Below are 20,157 nucleotides of genomic sequence, written 5' to 3'. Positions count from 1 at the left end.
CTGGCTGCCGTGGCCGCCATTTGCATCCTGGTCTTTGCCGTGATAGGCTACGTAAGTATTTATGCAGCCTATCACGGCAAGCCAAGCAACCCCTCCCCAAAACGGCGTATGCAAATGGCGGCCGCTATTTGCCTTCCCTATTTTTCACCGTTTTAGCCTACGTAAATATTTACGTAGGCTATCACGATGAAAAAAAAGGGGAACGCCAATAGCGTAGTGGGCGCTATTTGCGTTCTTTTTTTTCCCGCCGTTTTAGCCTACGTAAATATTTACATGAGCTATTATGGTGAAAAAAGGGGAACGCAAATAGCGCCCACTACGCTATTTGCGTTCCCCTTTTTTTCGCCATAATAGCCTACATAAATATTTACGTAGGCTAAAATGGCGAAACATAGGGAACGCAAATGGCGGCCGCCATAGCCGCCGCCATTTGCATACGCTGTTGTTTTTTTTTGTCCAGTCGTGATAGGCTACGTAAATACTTACATAGCCTATCATGGCAGCCTGGCTGGATGCAAATGGCAGCTGCTACAGCGGCCGCCAATTACGTCCGCAGCAGCCCATCCACGGCCGGAAGTCCGGCTGTGGACGGCCCTGGCCGGCTGCTCCGTGGAGCTGCCGCGGAGTGGAGCTGGCCAGGCAGGATTCTGGGGGGGAGGAATTGATCGCCTCCCCGCCCGTCGAGGATTCCGGGGGGAGGGACGGAGCGCCTCCCCCCCACCGCGAATCAATTCCATGAAAAGGTAAGTGACTTTCGTACATCCCTAGATGTGTAACAGAGAGAAAACACACACAGCACCCTCGGCCACCTTGCAGTGATTAGGTGAGCTTAAAAATACCAGCAAAAAGAAATTCAAAATTCTGCCTCAGAAAAGTGGACGCCTCAACACAGTTGATGCTGTTGCCACTTACAGAAGCAATGCAATAAACCAAAACCCTTAGGAAAAAAGAAAGAACCTGTGCTACAACCCCTGCCAATAGTGAGCTCTATTTGTGAGAAGCTGTTGGAGAATTTCTCCTCTGCTAGGAGAAATTTGATGAAATTGTCCTCCCAATTTCTCTGCCCACAAATAGTCTGGATAATTTTGAGAGGCCATTTGTGCACAGCTCTAATATGTACCAGTTGCTGGGGAACTTGGGTGGGAAGGCGCTGTTGCACTCATGTCCTACTTGCGGGTTTCCCGTTGACCACTGTGTGAACAGAATGCTTGGTCTGATCTTTCATGGGTCTTCTTATGTTCTTATGCTATTGTAGACATAGGAAGCTGCCTTATACCAGCTTCCTATGTCTACAATGGCCTTATTGTACTGCCTTATACTTTATAAGTATAATACCACGGTTGTCTACTCTGACTGGCAGTGGCTGTCGAGGGTGTCTCAGGTACAGGTCTTCCCCATTATTTGCCACTTGATCCTCTGAACTGGATATGCCGTGGATTGAACTTGGAGTGTTCTGCATGCAACGTGTCTCCTCCATCATCAAGCCCTGGTCCATACCCAAACTTCCTCTTCTGTGGTTTTATTTTTTTAAAATATATTTTTATTTATTTTATCTTTATAAATGAAATAAACAATACCAAAAGTACCAACAACCTGATCACTACTACAATTTCCCAGCAATACAATATTCTGATGAGGATACCACAATAGCAAAAAGAAAAGGGAAAAAGGAAAAGAGAGGAAGAAAGGAACTAAAGAAAAGAAAAGAAGATTCTTTCCTCCTCCCTCCCTCTCTCCCCCTCCCTCCCCTTTAAAGAATTAAGTTTAAACTCCAATACCCCCCGGCCTCCGATGCCATTCTATTTTAAAAACTATATAACCTTAACAATCTTACAGTTTAATAAACAACTTTACATTTCAATATCACATCATCAATCTTATATCAAAGAAACAGGTCTACAGTTCATTCCCAGTAGCCTATATTATTATTATTATTATTATTAATAATAATTAAAAGAAATATAGTGTTATATAATAAAACTTAAAATAAACCTTCAACAATCAGTAATATATTTTATATATAAATGCATGTGCACAATTACCCTCAAACAATAAATTTAAATACAGCATACCATATCTATTTTGAAATAAAAAATATAAAGAAAAGCAAGAAAAAAAAGAAATATGAAAGAGAATAAACGAATATATGTATAATCATTTATCTTCTGACCTAGCCTGGATCATGTAGACTAAACACAAGCAGTTAACAAAGCTTGTTTAAAGATTCCAGTTCATGGGGTTGTGACAGAAATCTCATGTATTTTTACGTTCAGCCATTTAAAAACTTCTTCATCTGACCTTCAGACACATAACAAAGCGTAGCAGGATATTTTAAGTAATATTGTAAGTTCATTTGTTTTGCCATATTTTTTGCTTTGATAAATTGCCTTCTTTTATTTGCCACCTCTTTGATGTAATCTGGAAATAACATAACTTTATCTTGTTTCCAGGAAAGGCTTCCACCCTCTCTTGCCAAATGCAGGATATAATTCTTTGTGGAGATTTTTGCAAACTGGACTATGATTGTATGGTCAGTCCCTTTAGCATTTGGCGCACGAAATGCCTGCTCAATATCAAGTAAATAATCAGATGGGATAGGGAGTATCTCATGCAAAAGTTTATCCACAAAAATAGGCAATTTTACATCATTACACAGTTTTTTAATCCCAATAATATGTACATTGGATCTTCGCGTGAAGGCCTCCATTTGAGAAATTCTGTCATAGATTTTTTAAAAACATACTTGTGTCGTAGTTTCATTCCCTGCCCTTCTGTAGTTTTGTCAAGGAGCTGAGATAGAGGGTCTAAAAATAATCATAAATAAATAAATAAATAAATAAAGCAGGATGGTCAGTCAGGTGGTGATCATCTTGTGCTGAAGACCATCAATGGCTCCTTTGCAGAAACATCAGTTGAAAGAGGCTTGCGCAATTTGTGATCCATCAAGCCAAATGCAGGGCATCAGCCATTTTTATGGCCCCCCAGGAACTCGGTAAATCTGCTGTTTGTTGCTTTCTGCAAAAATGGGGAGGGAGGCTTGTAGGGATGTACGAACGTCACTTACCTTGAACGAAATTTGATTCGCGGTGGGGGGGAGGCGCTCCGTCCCTCCCCCCGAAATTCTGGCGGCGGGGAGGCGCTCCATCCCTTCCCCCTGAAATTCTGGCGGGGGGGAGGCGCTCCGTCCCTCCACCCCCGAATCCTGGCCGGCTGGGCCGCAAGAAAAACAAAACAAAACCGCGTGTACGCAAATGGCGGCGCCCATGGGCACCACTATTTGCGTTCCTTATTTTGGCACGTCTAGTCTACGTAAACATTTAGGTAGACTACAGCGAAAATAAGGGGAACGCAAATAGCGTAGCGTCTACGCTATTTGCGTTCCCCTTATTTCTGCTGTAGTCTACGTAAATGTTTACGTAGACTAGACGTGCCAAAATAAGGAACGCAAATGGCGGCGCCCATGGGCGCCGCCATTTGCATATGCGTGGTTTTTTTTTTTTTTTTACTCAGCCGTGATAGGCTACGTAAACATTTATGTAGCCTATCACGTTTTTTGGGGGTTTTTTTGTTTTTGTTTTTACTGGAAATGGAGGCGGCAGCAGGTGGTTGGAAGACTGGCTGCTGCAGCCACCGCCGGAGCCGCCGCCGCCAGGAGGATTCGTGCGAGGTAAGTCCTGTCCCGGGGGGACGGGGGGGGCAGACCGTTTCGCCACAAATTTTGGGGAGCCGAATGCGCTGGCATTCGGCTTCCCCGAGATTCATTGCGAAATTTTCTGACATCCCTAGAGGCTTGTCTTTGTCAGATGCACCCTGATGCTGCCTTTGCTTTCCTTTGGGGCAGGTTAAAGGTGTATGGGCGATAGCCTTAATCATTTTATGGAAGGAGACCCAAAGGATGTTGGTTACATACTTTTCTTTGGCAACGTGTCTAATCTCTTCCCGCATTTGAAATGATTGAGCTTCACCCAGGAATGGCATAGAATATCAAAGGAAGATGGACTGCTGGATCTGTCACGATTGCGTTGCTTACTTCTGAATCATTTTGACCTCTAGTTGGCCTGCAGGCAATATATAAATCTGGGAGTCCTCTTAGTGCAAGTAAATACACACAGGCACACACGGTTCGCTTAATATACATGCACAGAGGAAACCAATTCCATTAACATGGTTATGTTCACTTTCTTTTTCCAGTAACAGATATTTATTTATGTCTCTGATCTCAGAGGCATCCAAATATCTAGTGCCCTGCCGGGCTGCTGCCAGGAGAGTGGGAGGAGCGACAGAGGCAATGTTTGCCTCTCTGCCCTCCTTTCACAAAATTCTCCTCTAGATGGGCCTTTGAGCCTGTCTAGGGAAGCTATTGTGCCTGGGGCAGGGGCAGGGCTGGAGAGGCTGTAGGATTTTTTTAAATCCCAGCCTCACCTCTCCCCACCCGCTGGAATTCCCCCTTTCCTCTCCTCCTGACCTTGTGAAACAGCCGGTGTAGTTCTTTCCATGGCAGCTGCAAGGTGGCAGGGGATGAGAACTCAGAGTCCCTCTCTTGAAGTCATAGCGATGTCTACAGCCTTGGGACTGGGAGTCTGAACAATCCTATGTTCCCTGGGATGCTCTCCCAGGCTGAAATGGGCTTTTTTTCTGGGGACTTTCTTTGTCTGCAATTACACAGCCACTAGATGGCACTGTGGTATAGTGGAACTGCGCAATTACACATGGCCATTAAAGTGGATTAACATTTATTACTGCATTATCCCTGATCTTTTTAAAACATGGGAGATGTTCTGGAGGTTGACGACGTTGTGTAAAGGACCTGCAAACTTCCGTGAGTGATCAATCATGAACACGCAATAAAAGCCTCGTGTAGAAATGCCAAGAGAATAGCCACTGGTTTCATTGCAGGTTACTCATCTAGGGCTGCTCTTGGGTAAGGCTGGAGTCCAGTGGTAAAGCATCTTCTTTGCACACAGAAGATCTCAAGTTCAATTCCTCGCATCTCCAGGTAGGAATAGGAAAGACTCCTCTCTGAAATCCCAGAGAGCTGCTGCCAGTCACTGTAGACAATACTGGGCTAAACATATGCAGTTCCCTATACTGACCCAGAACATTGGTCCATCTAGTCAAGTACTGTCTACACTAACTGGCAATGGTTCTCCGGGGTTTCAGGCAGGAATTTTTCCAGCCCTACCTGGAGATGCCAGGGACTGAACCTGGGACCTTTTGCATGCAAAGCAGGTGCTCTACCACTGAGCTATGACACTTCCTCATAACGTTTACCAAAACAAGCCAACTTTAAACCATGGTTTATGAAGTTTGTTTCAGTAAACTGTAGTTAAGATTAACCACAATTTAAGATTGGACATAACACTAAACTGTGGTTAGTTAAAAAATGGAAAACTTCCTATTTCCTTTTTGTGGCCACACTGGGGATGGGAGGTGGCAGGAGGAGCTGATGAACCTGAGGCTTGTTTACATAACACTGTATCATAGTTTAGCATCCAAACGGGGCCATTATAACAGTTCAATAAGACCGCAGATTAAGAGAAAAGGGTGGGTGGGGGGAGAAATTAAGGAGAAGTTCCTGACTAAATTCAGAGAGAGCTTAGATGCGTAAGCGTTATTTAGCCAAATCATGGTCAGAAAAAATGCCTGTATTTGAGTACAATGTGATTGGAAGCTTAAATCTCCCAAGGAGATAAGTGGAAACCATGGATCATACCATCTCTTTAAAAATTGAAGTCCCTTGTTTGCTGCATTTGCTGAGTAAGTTTGTACTTACTCAGTACAAACTCATTACTTACATAATCATGGTCTCCTGATTGTGATCAGCCCACTGCTGTTCAGAAAATTGCTTGGGAGACTTCCAGATACGTGCTGTACATGACTTTGCTGATGTATCAAGTTACTTCAACAAGGTCTTTATGCAGGAATCCAAGGTCATTAGATTTAAAATGATAAAGAAGCATTGTGGGACATAGGAAGCTGTTTCATGCTGAGTCAGACCATTGATTCATCTAGCCCTGTATTGTCGACACTGACTGGCAGCAGCTCTCCAGGGTTTCTGGCAGGAGTCTTTTCTGCCCTACCTGGAGATGCCAGGAATTGAACCAGGGATCTTCTGCATGCAAAGCAGGTGTGCCACCATTGAGCTAGATACTTCCCCATAGTGTTAGGAGTTCCCTAAATTTCTAAATTTTCTGGTGGTAATTGGCAACTACATTGGACATGTATTTATTATTTATTTATTTCATTACTTTCTAAAACTGCCCAGTGGCCAAAGTTCTCTGGGCAGTGCACAAATGAAAAACATAAAGTATAGCCAGCCAATAAAACAAATCAGATAAGACAGGATAAAACCACCGGCAGTACATAAAGAAAACTAAAATCTGTAATACTGTCATAGTCTATAATAATAAAAGAGGATATCCGTCTGTCTGTCCGCCAGTGTTATAGCACCAAGACCATGAAACATAGTTCCCTGAAAATGGGCATGCATACTAGGGGACCCCTGAGTGTGTGCACGTCTGTATTATTATTGGTTTTTTTTTTAAAAAACAATTTATTAATTTAAATTAATTTAAATGTGTACATATGGTTGAAACCTGCAGTAACATCTTCAGCCACTAGTGGCAGACTTCTCTAATCAGCACATAGCTTTGCAGTTTGACCAGGGGAGATTAGTAGGCCAAGGAACAGAATTATACACCTGCCCCCTCCTACCTGCTCCCCTCCCGGAGAATGGAGTGGACAGACCCCTCTCTCAAGAGGCTATGGGGTAAACCATGGCAGGGCCATGCTTAGGGGTGTCAGCGGGTGTGCACAGGGGTGGGTACAATGCAACCAACTCTGACAGCTATGTACGTTTGTTTGAAGGCTTTGCTGTATCAAACAGAGGGCTATTCCAGCCTGTGTGAAGCTGGGTCCATTCGCTACTAAATACATAAGCACAGGATCCATTGACCTGGTAGAACTGCATACCGCTTCTGGCTGTTGCATCAGCTTTTAATTCAGAAACAAATGTGTTCTTGTTCCCCGGTGTCTCGGGGTCCCAAGTGCTGGGTGAAGTCGGATTTATCCAATCCTTTCATGAGCCCAGAAAGACCAAACAAGAGGCACAAAACAAGCTGTGTTGTCACAAATGGACCACGGAAACTGTGGATCTCAGGTAGTGTTTTGAGCATTTCTGCAAGCGAAAATTGCCTGGTTTTCTCTTTGCGTATACAAAGCATTCATTGAACAGGTGCTAACTGTTCTGCAGCGTACATCGCGTTTGATCTCTGTGTGTGTGTGTGTTTTTCACTACTGTCTTTTGCTCCTTGCAGGGTTGTCAGAATGACTGTGCGGCTGGATGTACGGGGGCAGACGCCAAGCATGTGACCGAATCGTTCAAGGTACGTTGTTTGCTAAGGCAGAAATGCCTGAAGCTGTTCCCTGCTCAGTGGAAAAACAGCATCCTTAAGATGCACATAGATTGGCTTGGCGTCAGCCCACGGAGTTATGGACATGCCTGGACACTGGAAGCCTGGAGGGTTGGGGGAAGATTAAGGATACGTCTGCACTTCACCAAACAGGTCCTGTGCAGGCACCTCTTGGACGTAATTCTGGATCAATTAAACTTAGGGGCTTTTAAGGATAAATGGAACTAGTGGAAACTGGTGGTTCTGATGACAGTGGAGCGGTGAATCCGCTCCCGGTTTCAGTCAGAACCAGTCATAACTCTAAAGGAGATATCCAAGGTGTGAACCAGTTCAGACTGGCTCTGATTGAAAGCCAGAGTGGATTCACTGTCCCACTGACATTGGAGCCACCAGCCTGCACTGAATGGAACAAATGTCAGTCTCTCTCTCTCTCTCTCTCTCCCCCCCCCCCCGCTCCTTTTTTACTTGGTCGTCCTCTTTATGGATGTTAAAAAGGTGAGACAAAATTGCATCTAGTCCACATGAGTTCTGAAGTCATTGTCATATAAATGAATACACTCAAGAGGGAAGTTATCAGCAGGCTTGGAGGAGACATTTGCAGAAGTACCCCCCCAAAAAAAAACCATTTAGGAAAAACTAAGGAGGGAGGAAACGCCAAAACATCCCACTGAGGACTCAGCATGTTCAACGGGCTCCCAATGATTGTTAGGAGGAGAAAATGGAACCTGGGAGGGTGGAGGGAATGGAATATTCTGGAAAAGGGCATGACTGGCTGGCTGGAATCCTGTTCAGGAACAGTTCACAGTCCCACTTGTATTTTTCAAATCAAATCATACCCTATCTTTTTTTCTCTGTGTGCTTGTTTCTCCCCCCCAACAAAAATGAGAAATGCAAGCAGTGTTTCCTTTATGAGAAACTAAAGAATAAATAGCACATAATTTCACAGGAATCTAAAGTAGTTTGCATATGACCAGATGCCAGATGCCTAGGAAATTAGAACTCAGCAGGGGTGCTCCAGGAAACAAAACAAAACACACTCCTTTTTGTCATCACCCTGTTATTCTTGCCACTGTTTCTTAGTACTGTTCTGTTACTGGCTTATCTTCTTCATAATGGCTTTTGCTATTTCCCCAGCCTTCTTCCCCTCCCCCTTTTCATGTTATATGGAAAGGAAAACAGTGCACTTGAGGAATGTAACCCATTGGGTTACCACACATGGCGGGGCCTTTCTGGTGGTGTCATCCTGACTTTGGAACTCCCTTCCAATAGCGATTTGGCTGCCCCCATGCTATTGGCATTCAGGCACCAGTTAAAGATATATTTATTTGTACAAGCTTTGGGGTTATATGCAATTGTTTATCTGTTTTCTGCTGTTGTAGTGATGGTTTTATTGTATTTTATTGTGCATTTATAATTTTAGCATTTTGATTTTAATGGTGTTCATGTGTTATATTGTTTTTATATGGCTTGTTAGCCACCCTAGACACCTTGCAAAGAAGGGCAGGATATAAATATAATTAAATAAATATAAAATAAAATAAATGTATAATCTCCCCCCCCCTACACACACACCATTCATACATGGGAACTGAAGTTGTAAGATGAGCAAAATATAGTTAATTTAGGTTTATTATTTCTATCCTGCTTTTCTATTACAATAATAATCAAAACAGACTACAGTAATAGTGAGAAAACACAACAGCAATCAAAAAAGTAAACGTAAACTATCAATGCTTAAAAGATCAAACCGGTTAGTAGTATTAAATATTTCCAATAGTTAACAAATTTTAAATTTCAGAGTAAGAAACAGAACTAGCTGGAATAAAAGGGTCTTTACCAATTGTCTGAAGATGACTAATTTTTTGAAGATATTCGTGCCATGGTTTTGTAGCATTCGTTAGGAACCTTGTCTTCCTGACAAAGGGTATTATGGCACATAAGCTTATGTGGATACTGTCCACTTAATCAGATGCCACAAGACTCTTTGCTCCTTTTGCTGCAACAAGCTAACATGGCCAACCCCCTGGAACGTGTCTAACCAGTGGTCGATTAGCTTGGACATTCCCAACTTCCAGTGTGTTTATTATTCTGCCTTCAGCCCCTCAAGTCAGGATTTGAGCCCAGAGTAAGTCTTGAACTCGTGACCTGAGGACAGGGATTCCCGAAAACCGAATAATCCTATGGACTCCAGCTGCTGTCTAGCGGCCATAGCATTGCGCCCGTAGGTACTCTGCTGTTGCTGGTTACAATGCACCTTTGACTTGCTGTCCCACTGGCTTTTGTATCAAACAAAATGAAAAATGAAATGTTGAGAGCCAGTGTGGTGTGGTGGCTAGAGTGTTGGCCTGGGACTTGGGAGATCTGGGTTCTAGTCCCCACTCGGTCATGAAGTGCACTGGGTGACTTTGGGCCAGTCACTGACTCTCAGCCCAACCTACCTCACAGGGTTGTTGTTGTGAGGATAAGATGGAGAGAAGGAGGATTATGTACACCACCTTGGGTTCCTCAAAGAGGAAAAAAGGCAGGATATAAATGTAATTAATTAATTAATTAATTAATTAATTAAAAAAAATAAAAACAGAGGGCCTCATCATCCACCGAGAAGTGCAAAAAAGAGTGTGGAAACAATCCACAAATGCAAGAAATAACACTTCCTCCCTCCCCTGCCCCCCCGGTGGCAAAATCCAATACGTACTCTTCAAGTTTCAGGAATATTTTTATCAGTACAACAAATACTTTAACGTGAGACACAAAATTAGAACATGCTGATTATTTCCTAATAAGTGGTAGTTCAACGTATTGTCTCGTTCAGATATACAGAATGTCTGTGATTGTGTCAGCAGCAACATATTTAAAAGTGTGTTGCTAGTATTCTTATATAAATTACTTCGTAAAAGAAAAAAAAATGTTGCTGTTTTAAACTGGCTTTTTGATGTTGCTGTCTTGTTTTGTTCGTGTGGTTTTACTTTTGGTCCTAGTATTTGTTGGGAGATGACCTTGGAAGTTTTGGCTGGGAGGTGAGGTACAAATATTTTAATAAATGAATACCACGTGCCTGTTATAATAAAGCACAGGAAAATTAGAGGACTATTTATGACACATGCATCCTTTCCTTCAAGAAGCTCAGGGCAGCATGCATAGGTCCCCCCCTTTTATTCTCTCAACAGCCCTGTGAGGTAGGTTAAGCTGAGGGAAAGTGACTGGCTGAATGTCACTCAGTGAGCTTTATGGCAGAGTGGGGATTTAAACCTAATCCAACACTCTAACCACCACGCTGTCTCTATGCCTCTTAAAATATTACATCAATTTAAATATGCTTTATTTAAGGCTTTAGGCCTGACCACATACAGGAAATGAGGAAAGAGAGTGAAGTGCTAGAATTCTGGATTGTACCAGAATAATGTGTTGTTTCTTGCACCCATGGATGGTGTGTTCTCAATTTTTTGTGTCCCTTCGAAATTTACAGGAGGTGGCTCTGATATCCCCCCTGCCCCCATGCACCAAGTAATCACCAGCTGAAAGTCATGCAAAGTGGACTGAAGTATCTGAAATTTCAGGTCATTCATTGTTATGGGTATGCTCCCTGTAGAACTCTCTTTCTAGGGAGGATAAACTGGCAATCATATTCAAGAATTTTAGGAAAAGCATCAATATACATATATATATATATATATACATATACACACACACACACACATACATATACATATACATATACATATACATATACGTACTCGTATTTAGCAAAGCTTTCATTGACACTGGCAATTACTGTGGATATTGACATTAGAGTTATACTGGAACTATTTTATGCATTTTATCTCTCTTGATTGTAGACTGTGTGTGTGTGTGTGTTTAAATTGGATCCTTTATTGCAGATTTTAAATGGTTAAGAACATAAGAAGAGCCATGCTGGATCAGACCAAGGGTCCATCGAGCCCAGCACTCTGTTCACACAGTGGCCAACCAGCTGTCGACTGGGAACCCACAAGCAGGGCATGAACGCAACAGCACCCTCCCACCCATGTTCCCCACAGCTGGTGTATATAGGCTCACTGTCTCTGGTGCTGGAGGTAGCTCATAGCCATCAAGACTAGTAGCCATTGATAGCCTTTTCCTCCAGGAATTTATCTAACATTCCAAATGTTATTCTGTATGCATTGATTTTGTAAGCTGCATGGGGAGCCAGTTTGGCTAGCCAGGGGGGTAGACATGTAAGAAATGAATACAATCCTGCAATAATTAGGACAATAATACTTTTGTGTGCCCTGTGTACTTTTCAGAGTACCATGGAGTAAACTCAGGAAAGGAAAATTACTCTAGCATAAGTTAAATATTCTTACAAGGCCTCACTTTTCAACAGATTGTTGAAAACCATGGAAGGGTTGAGTTTTCATGCAAATAAAAGATAAGAATAGGCAGGTACTTACTTTCTCAACAATCCCTCTTCCTGTTGTGGCCAATGACTACAGTGCACGTGTTGGAACTGTTAACGTTTTCTTAGAATCAGTCCGTTCTCCCGCTCCATATGCAAGGTCACTCCGGTCAATGTATTTCTGGTTGTGTGTGTGTGTGTGTGGTTGTTTCCTTTTAGATTAGGCCAGGAATAAATATGAAATGGAAAAATACAGTCTGCATGAAGCTGCATAGAGAGCCCTTATGCAGTTAATCGGTATCATGTTTGGGTTGCGGGAATTCTTGATCTGACGGACCTCAATGGGACCTTTTTATTTATTTATTTAATCCCACACTCCAAGCCATAATAATTAAGGGGCCACTGATTTCCAAATGCAAGCCCTCTGCCCCCACAAATATGCTCTGGAGGGCACCCTGATTCTCGAGAACCATGGGGGGGGGTGTTGTATGGGGCTGCCACATGCAATGGAGTCTTTGGCTCGCCATCTAGATTTAAGTAGGAACATAGGAAGCTGTCTTCATACTGATCAGACCATTTGTCCATCTAGTGCAGTATTGTCTACCCTGATGGGCAGCAGCTCTCCAGGGATGGATCTATTTGGGGAATTTACTCTGGTGCTACTGCGCCTCACTCGCGGTCATGGCACATGACGTTCCTCCCTCTCCGCAGCAACTGTGGGTTTTCATGCCATAAAACCCGCATTTTTGCAAAGTCGTTTTGTGACAGATTTCCCCATCATGCCCTCTTCAGTGAAGTTGTGAGTCTGTGTGACCTCAACTTTCAATACTGACTTTGGCACAGGCTGCAGGGAGCAACGCTGATAGGCAGATGGGACAGTTGTGTCATCAAAGGGTGGACATGAGGCGTGGAGTTGACGAAACATGTCTACTCAGAAGGAATTCACATTGCCTTAAATTGCACTTACTTGGCATGGAAGTGGAGCGAGGGCTGGGGAGTTGGGAATTGCTTTGCCTTTTGTTTCAAATCTCTGCTTATCTGGACGAGCAGACCTTCACATACGGGGTTGGGAGTTGGGAATTGCTTGACCTTTCCTTTTTGTGTCTACTTGGAAGTAAATCACATTGTCTTTAATTGCACTTGGTGCTGGAGAGAGGGAAGGGGAATTGCTTTGGGGATGACTTTCGACTCTCTGCTCTTCCGGTGCACCACAGCTACGCAGATATAGTTGGGAATGTTCCTTTGTACTCTGCCCACACAACCCCAAACTAATTGATTTCAGGTGCTGTTTGCCCCGCAAAAGGAGGGTGTTGTTTTTTTAAAAAAATTATATACTGCTTTACTGGCTACATGTGCCATGGGAGGAGCAAATCCAACTTCATGAAAATCCTGTTTTAAACAGAATCACCTCAGAAAGCATCTCTGTGTAGATGGGGCCCAGGTTTTCAGACAGGGGTCTTTCTGAGCCTTACTTGGAGAGGCTGGGGATTGGACCTGGGACCTTTTGCGTGCAAAGCATGTGCTCTACCACTGATGCACACTCCCTCCCTGTCTTTCCTCTTTGGGGCTCGGGATGGTAGGCAGGGGTTTTCCAGGTAGTCTCCCATCCAACCATTGACCGGATCCAGACCTTAAGCAAGGCTGCTGCATCAAGCGCTTTCAGAGCATTCACTAGTTCCATTGTCACCCTGGAACAACAGAAGACTCAATTTTTCACTCTTTTCCAATTTCACACTTCTCCATAATGCTACTCTTGTCAATAAAGTAGGAATATGCCAACATCTTGGGATACTCAAGCAGAGCAGACCAGTGCCAATTATTATTCTTTCTCCCCGAGTTGCCAGTATCCATTTTCCAATCAGGACCACAGTCTAAAAGCAGACGCGAAAAGGCTGGGGTCAAAGAATTTATGTTCTGTGTCGCCTTATTCTAAGGCATGTTTTTATCCTCACCACAACCCTGTGAGGTAGGCTGAGCTATGAAAGGGGCCCAAAGTCACCCACTATGCTTCGTGACCAAGTAGAAATCTGAATCCTGGGCTCCCCATTCCAAGACCTTGGATAAAGTGAGCAGGTGGGAGGGAAGAGCAAGTGAGCAGGGAGCTATCTGCATTTGATGCTACCTCACTGAGTAGTTTGTGTCATCCTGCCCATGTGTGTGTGGTTGAGCAAGGACAAGGTAGAAGGGCCGTGGCTCCGTGGTAGAGCACATGCTTTGCATGCAGAAGGTCCCAGGGTTGATCCCCAGCATCTCCAGGTAGGGCTGCAAAATTTCCCGCCTGAACCCCTGGAGAGTTGCTTCCACTCAAGTGTCGACAATACTGGGCTAGATGGACCAAGGGTCTGGCTCAGTATAAGGCAGCTTCCAATGTCCCTACATTAGAAATCTAAAAGAAACCCACAGAAAAGTTACTGAAGAGCCATTATTCCTCTTTACACATTGCGAATAAGCATCCCTCCCTGTATGTAGCTAGTAGTGCCTCCTACATGTCTGAGGCCGGCATCTCTATCTGCCCATGCACTATGCTAGGATGTCTCACTGGCCTCTCATGCGTGACATGTCCAAGACAGAGCTACTTATCTTTCATCGCTGTGCCTTCCTCCCCACAGACCCTCTCCCTATCTGTCAACATCATGTTTCACCCTGTTGGCCAGACACATAGCCTTGGCTTTATCTTCGATTCAACTCTCTCCTTCCTTCTGCATAGTCGATCAGATGCTAATTCTTTTGCACATTCAACCACTCTCCTTGTACAGCGTTACTGAAACCTATCCATTTTCTCTGTCTGCTTGGCTGACACTCTGCTTCTCTTGGCATCTCGCTCTTGTCATCCATTTGTCTCTGTACACTTGGCCAAAACTCTGCTTCTCAGTCTTGTCATCTCATGTCTTGACTACTGCAATCTTCTTCTCTCTGGACTTCCCTTTTCACACGTCAGGGCCAAAGCATCCATTACGTCTTTCTTTTTTTCTCTAGAGTTCAGTGGAGGGGCACTGGTTCAGATCAGGAACCTAGCATGGTGGGCTGGGAGGCTCCAACCCTTCTCCCCCTGCTGTGGTCCCAGTCCGGATTGGGGACCCCACCATGGGTACTATCCAATGCTAGCCCTATGTAGAAAAAACCCCTTGAAATGAATGGGACTTAAGTTAGTTGTGGCTAACTTAAGTCTCATTCATTTCAATGGCTCTACTCTACAGAGGACTAACATTGGATACTACCCCGTGCCTGCAATTTGCTTTAATAGATCAGTATTTGGCAACGTAAAGAACATTCTTAACTACCCTGCAGGAGGCAGAATGCTGGTTTAAATTATTCCAGACTGTTTCTTTACAGGATCTATCTTCTCTCTCTTTTTTGAAGCTGGAGGGTGGGGGAAGGCAGGGGCAAGAAAGAAGAGTGCCAGTGGAAGGGACAGATGGCCCTGCAGGAATAAACCCTAAAATGCACACACAGAGCCAGGTCAGTCCAAAGTCTTAGCAGTAAGTACTGCCATGCCTTATGGCTCTGTTACTTAACTTCACATTAGTTACAGATTCTGGCAACAGCTGAGTTTGGCCAGCAATATATTGCTTGCCTCTGAGAGCCTGTCATTGATGTCATAACATAAAGATTCCTCCAAGCTTAGGACCAGTCTGAAAACAACTGCTGTCCCCCCCGCCCCCAACACACACACACACATACTGTGCCCTTGCTCTATTCAGCTGATGTCTCTAAAAATGGCTCATTGATTAGAAGCAGAAAAAGCAGCAGCAGTCACCCTTAAACTCTGCAAGGCATCTTCTTTTACTCAAGGCACAGTATCATTTGTGGGCAACACCGTCTGACTGAGGAATCATAGAATCATAGAATAGGGGCCTATAAGACCATGGAGCCCAACCCCCTGCTCAGTGCAGGAATCCAAGTCAGAGCATCCCTGACAGGTGGTTGTCCGGTCTCATCTTGAATGCCTCCAGGGTAGGAGAACCCACCACCTCCCTAGGTAATTGGTTTCATTGTCGTATTGCTCTGACAGTCAGGATGTTTTTCCTGATGTTCAGCTGGAATCTGGCTTCCTGCAACTTGAGCCCATTATTCCGCGTCATAGAATCATAGAATCATAGAATAGTAGGGTTGGAAGGGGCCTACAAGGCCATCGAGTCCAACCCCCTGCTCAATGCAGGAATCCAAGTCAGAGCATCCCTGACAAATGGCTGTCCAGCCTCGTCTTGAAGGCCTCCAGTGTGGGAGAGCCCACCACCTCCCCAGGTAATTGGTTCCATTGCCGTATTGCTCTGACACTCAGGAAGTTTTTCCTGATGTTCAGTCGGAATCTGGCTTCCTGTAACTTGAGCCCATTATTCCGTGTCCTGCACTCTGGGATGATCGAGAAGAGATCCTGGCCTTCTTCTCTGTGACAACCTTTCAAGTACTTGAAGAGCGCTATCATATCTCCCCTCAGTCTTCTCTTCTCAAGGCTAAACATGCCCAGTTCTTTCAGTCTCTCTTCATAGGGCTTTGTTTCCAGTCCCCTGATCATCTTTGTTGCCCTCCTTTGAACCCTCTCCAGCTTGTCTGCATCCTTCTTAAAGTGTGGTGCCCAGAACTGGACACAGTACTCCAGATGAGGCCTAACCAGTGCTGAGTAGAGGGGAACTAGTACTTCCCGGGATTTGGAAGCGATGCTTCTATGAATGCAGCCCAAAATAGCATTTGCCTTTTTTGCAGCCACATCACATTGTTGGCTCATATTCAGCTTGTGATCGACGACAATTCCAAGATCCTTCTCGCTCGTAGTGTGGTTGAGCCACGTATCCCCCATCTTGTAACTGTGCATTTGGTTTCTTTTTCCTAGGTGCAGAACTTGGCATTTGTCCCTATTAAATGCCATTCTGTTGTTTTCTGCCCAGCACTCCAGTCTATCCAGATCACTTTGAATTTTGTTTCTGTCTTCCAAAGTATTAGCTATCCCTCCCAATTTTGTGTCATCTGCAAATTTGATCAGCATTCCCTGCACCTCCTCCTCCAAGTCATTAATAAAAATATTGAAGAGCACTGGGCCCAGGACTGAGCCCTGCGGTACCCCACTCGTTACCTCTCCCCAGCTTGAGAAGGTCCCATTAATAAGCACTCTTTGGGTCCGATTCTGTAGCCAACTGTGGATCCACATGATCGCGTCCTGCACTCTGGGATGATGCAGAAGAGATCCTGGCCTTCCTCTCTGTGACAACCTTTCAAGCCCTTGAAGAGCGCTATCCTATCTCCCCTCAGTCTTCCCTTCTCAAGGCTAAACATGCCCAGTTCTTTCAGCCTCTCCTCATAGGGCTTTGTTTCCAGTCCCCTGATCATCTTCGTTGCCCTCCTCTGAACCCTCTCCAGCTTGTCTGCATCAGTAGTGTAGTGGCAAATTCAGAAGTGCAGGGTCCCTTCGTGACAGCCACAGCCCGGTCAGCCCCTCACAGCCACGGCCCCTTCTAAGATTATACAACCTTGTAAAATATACATCTGTCAACTGGGATCCAAAAACAGTGCAGCTGAGAGTAAGGCAGTGGTATTTCAATTGGACGTCTGAGAAAAAATGCAGGGGTGTTAAAATCTTTTTCACCCACTCACACACTCACTCAAACACAAACATTTTAGGTTTTCAGAATACGATACTGTATGGAAGCTTCACCCTCTCAATTCAGCCCTCATGGACAGATCCCTTCTCATTTAAACAGCCCCCTTGCACACTCCCTTAGTGCCCCAACATTACCCATTGGCCTTCCCTAAGTTCCTTCATTATATCTTCCCCCTCCCCCAACAGAAACGTCCACACACCCAGCTGGATTCACACACACACACACACACACCTTCTTCCTCCCCTCCGCCCAACTGATTTTTTTTCTGTTTCCCTTCCCTCTATCAAGGTTTGTTTGCCCACGTACATGCCAACCTTGTATCAAAAATTGTAGCTGACAGAGCAGGTTGCATTTGGAAATTCCACTTACCATAGAAATTAATGTTCAAGAATTAACAGTGCAATCCAATGGGTGTTTATTTCGAATTAAATTTACAGAGGTCTTGGGAAGGGAGCTAAGGCTGCAGTCCTAGGCACAGTTACCTGGGAGAAAGCCCAGTTGGCAACTGAACATAGCAGGACCGACTTCTGAGTAAATATGCATAGGATTGTGTGATAAATCCTAAAAACTGGCACAAATCAACTCTTACAATGAGTATTAATAATTCCATAGCTGAACAAGACATCATCTTGCTTCTCATTTGCATCTCCCATTTGCCCCATCTTTTTCATGTTCATCAAGCTGTGAAACAAACTTTTCCATAAAATTTCTCCAGCTCCTCCCCCACCTCACTGTAAAGCACAAAAGGGCACCAATCCTAAACACACTTACTGAAGGAGCTGGTGTATTGCTGGGGCCCTGTTCTCCTTTCCTGCCCTGGAATTGTGGGATTGGGATAGGATGGTACTCTAGCTGGCTCTGGCTGCTGGTACTGGAGTATAGGTTGGAGAACTGCCAAGAACAAGTTTAAGCATGAGGAGTTTTAAGGGTAATGCAGTAATGAGTAGGGATGGCGGAGAATGTCTCCCCGAAACTTCGGGGGGCTGAGCGCCAACGTGTTCGGCCCCCCTAACAAGTTTCGAGGAGAAATTCTCCGCCCCCCGCACCCCCCCCCGGGATGGGACTTACCTTTGGTGAATGTCCCTCCCGGCGGCGGGTCCGGCCGGCGGTTCGTCGGGTCTTCGTCCGGGGCGGGAGCGGCAGCTGGTCTTTCGACCGGCTGCCGCCGCTGCCATTCCAATAAAAGAAAAAAAAAACGCCCCCGTGATAGGCTACGTGACGATTAACGTAGCCTATCACGGCTAGATTTGCAAAGTCAGCCGTGATAGGCTACGTAAATCGTCACATAGCCTATCACGGATGACTTAAAAAAAAAAAGCGCGTACGGATAATGGCGGCCCCCATAGGGAGCTGCCATTCCCGTTCCTTATTTGGTCACTGTAGTCTACGTAAAGATTACATAGACTACGGCGAAAATAAGGGCAACGCTATTTGCATTGCCCTTATTTTCGCCGTAGTCTACGTAAAGATTTACGTAGACTACAGCGACCAAATAAGGAACGCGAATGGCGGCTCCCTATGGGGGCCGCCATTTGCGTACGCGCTTTTTTTTTTTAAAGTCACCCGTGATAGGCTACGTGATGATTTATGTAGCCTATCACGGCTGACTTTGCAGATCTAGCCATGATAGGCTACGTTAATCGTCACGTAGCCTATCACGGGGGCGTTTTTTTTTTTAACTTTTAATTTCGCGGCCGGGCGAGGCGAGGTGCCTCCTCCCCGGCCTGAATGTTGGCCGGGCGAGGCGGGAAGCCTCCCCCACGGCCTGAATTTCGGCCGGGCGAGGCGGGAAGCCTCCCTTCCCGGCCTGAACTTCGCAGGGGGAGCAGCGAAGCACCTCCCCCCCACCATGAAAAACTGCGAGACCAGGTAAGTGACTTTCGTGCACCCCTAGTAATGAGGCCTTCTCACCATAAACAAACCTCAGTTAAGGGTATGTAAACCAGGTTTATGTGTGTTTTTTAAAAAAAGGTTCAAAACAATGAGCATATTTTCAAGAGGAGGACAAGGGTCTAGGCCATTCACATCTCCACACCCTTACTTCCTAAAGGCACATTATATCTAAATGGAGTGAGGAAAAAGGAGAACTTAATAATGATAATAACAATAATAACTTGTATAATCAAAAATTAAGTTTCAAACAGTTATGTAACTTTAAATTACAAATTAAATTTAAATGTAGATTGTAAGCTTCTAGGGGCAGAGACCTGACTTTTTTGCTTATGATTCTCTGTAAAGTACCACATATATTGTAAAACCTAAAGTCTGTGCATCTGCTGGAAGCAGCTGAAGACATGTTTTATTCAAACAGTCTTTTGGTGACCAGCAACAGGGAAAGATAAAGAAGATTGATTAGCATATTGTTACCAGCCCTGAGCCTTTGGGATGAAGTAGACCAGACAGCCAATCAATTAAATAAATAATAAATCAGATATGGACAACAATGAGAATGTTTTTTTTTTTCTACCTCACATAAAATAGTAAAACTATCATATGGATAGAATAAAGCCTCATGGCCATGGGGCTTACTCTCAACTATAGGGGCTTACTCTCAAGTAAACACAAAGCAAATATATGGAAGAAATGAGTGTGTGTGTGTAGGGAGAACAAGAGAAAAGCGGCTTTACTTAACAAATTGATTTAAAGACCATTGGGGTTGCTTTGAATGTGCACTTTAGGCCCTCACTCTCTGCAGAAGCAAGGAAGAAGAAATGCAGCAGGCTGCAGCCTTCCCCAATCTGGGTCCCTCCAGATTTGCTGGACAACAACTCCC

At 44.5% G+C, this 20,157-nt stretch overlaps 1 protein-coding gene across 3 annotated transcripts in view; it reads left to right on the top strand.

Annotated features, from left to right (window-relative positions):
- Nucleotides 1-20,157, top strand: part of BCAT1 (branched chain amino acid transaminase 1) — a 109,767-nt gene that overhangs the window by 17,347 nt on the left and 72,263 nt on the right. For all 3 annotated transcript variants that reach the window (XM_084809165.1, XM_084809167.1, XM_084809166.1), the window contains exon 2: nt 7,317-7,385. In XM_084809165.1, the coding sequence (XP_084665291.1) occupies nt 7,317-7,385 (69 nt within the window). The remainder of the gene's footprint in view (nt 1-7,316; nt 7,386-20,157) is intronic.

Source organism: Heloderma suspectum, chromosome 7, assembly GCF_057233095.1.
Source record: "Heloderma suspectum isolate Gila_16-S chromosome 7, 16-S_ref, whole genome shotgun sequence".
In the NCBI taxonomy this organism is placed as follows: domain Eukaryota; kingdom Metazoa; phylum Chordata; class Lepidosauria; order Squamata; family Helodermatidae; genus Heloderma; species Heloderma suspectum.
Note: the sequence above shows the minus strand (reverse complement) of the source record. Positions and strands in the feature narration are given on the sequence as shown.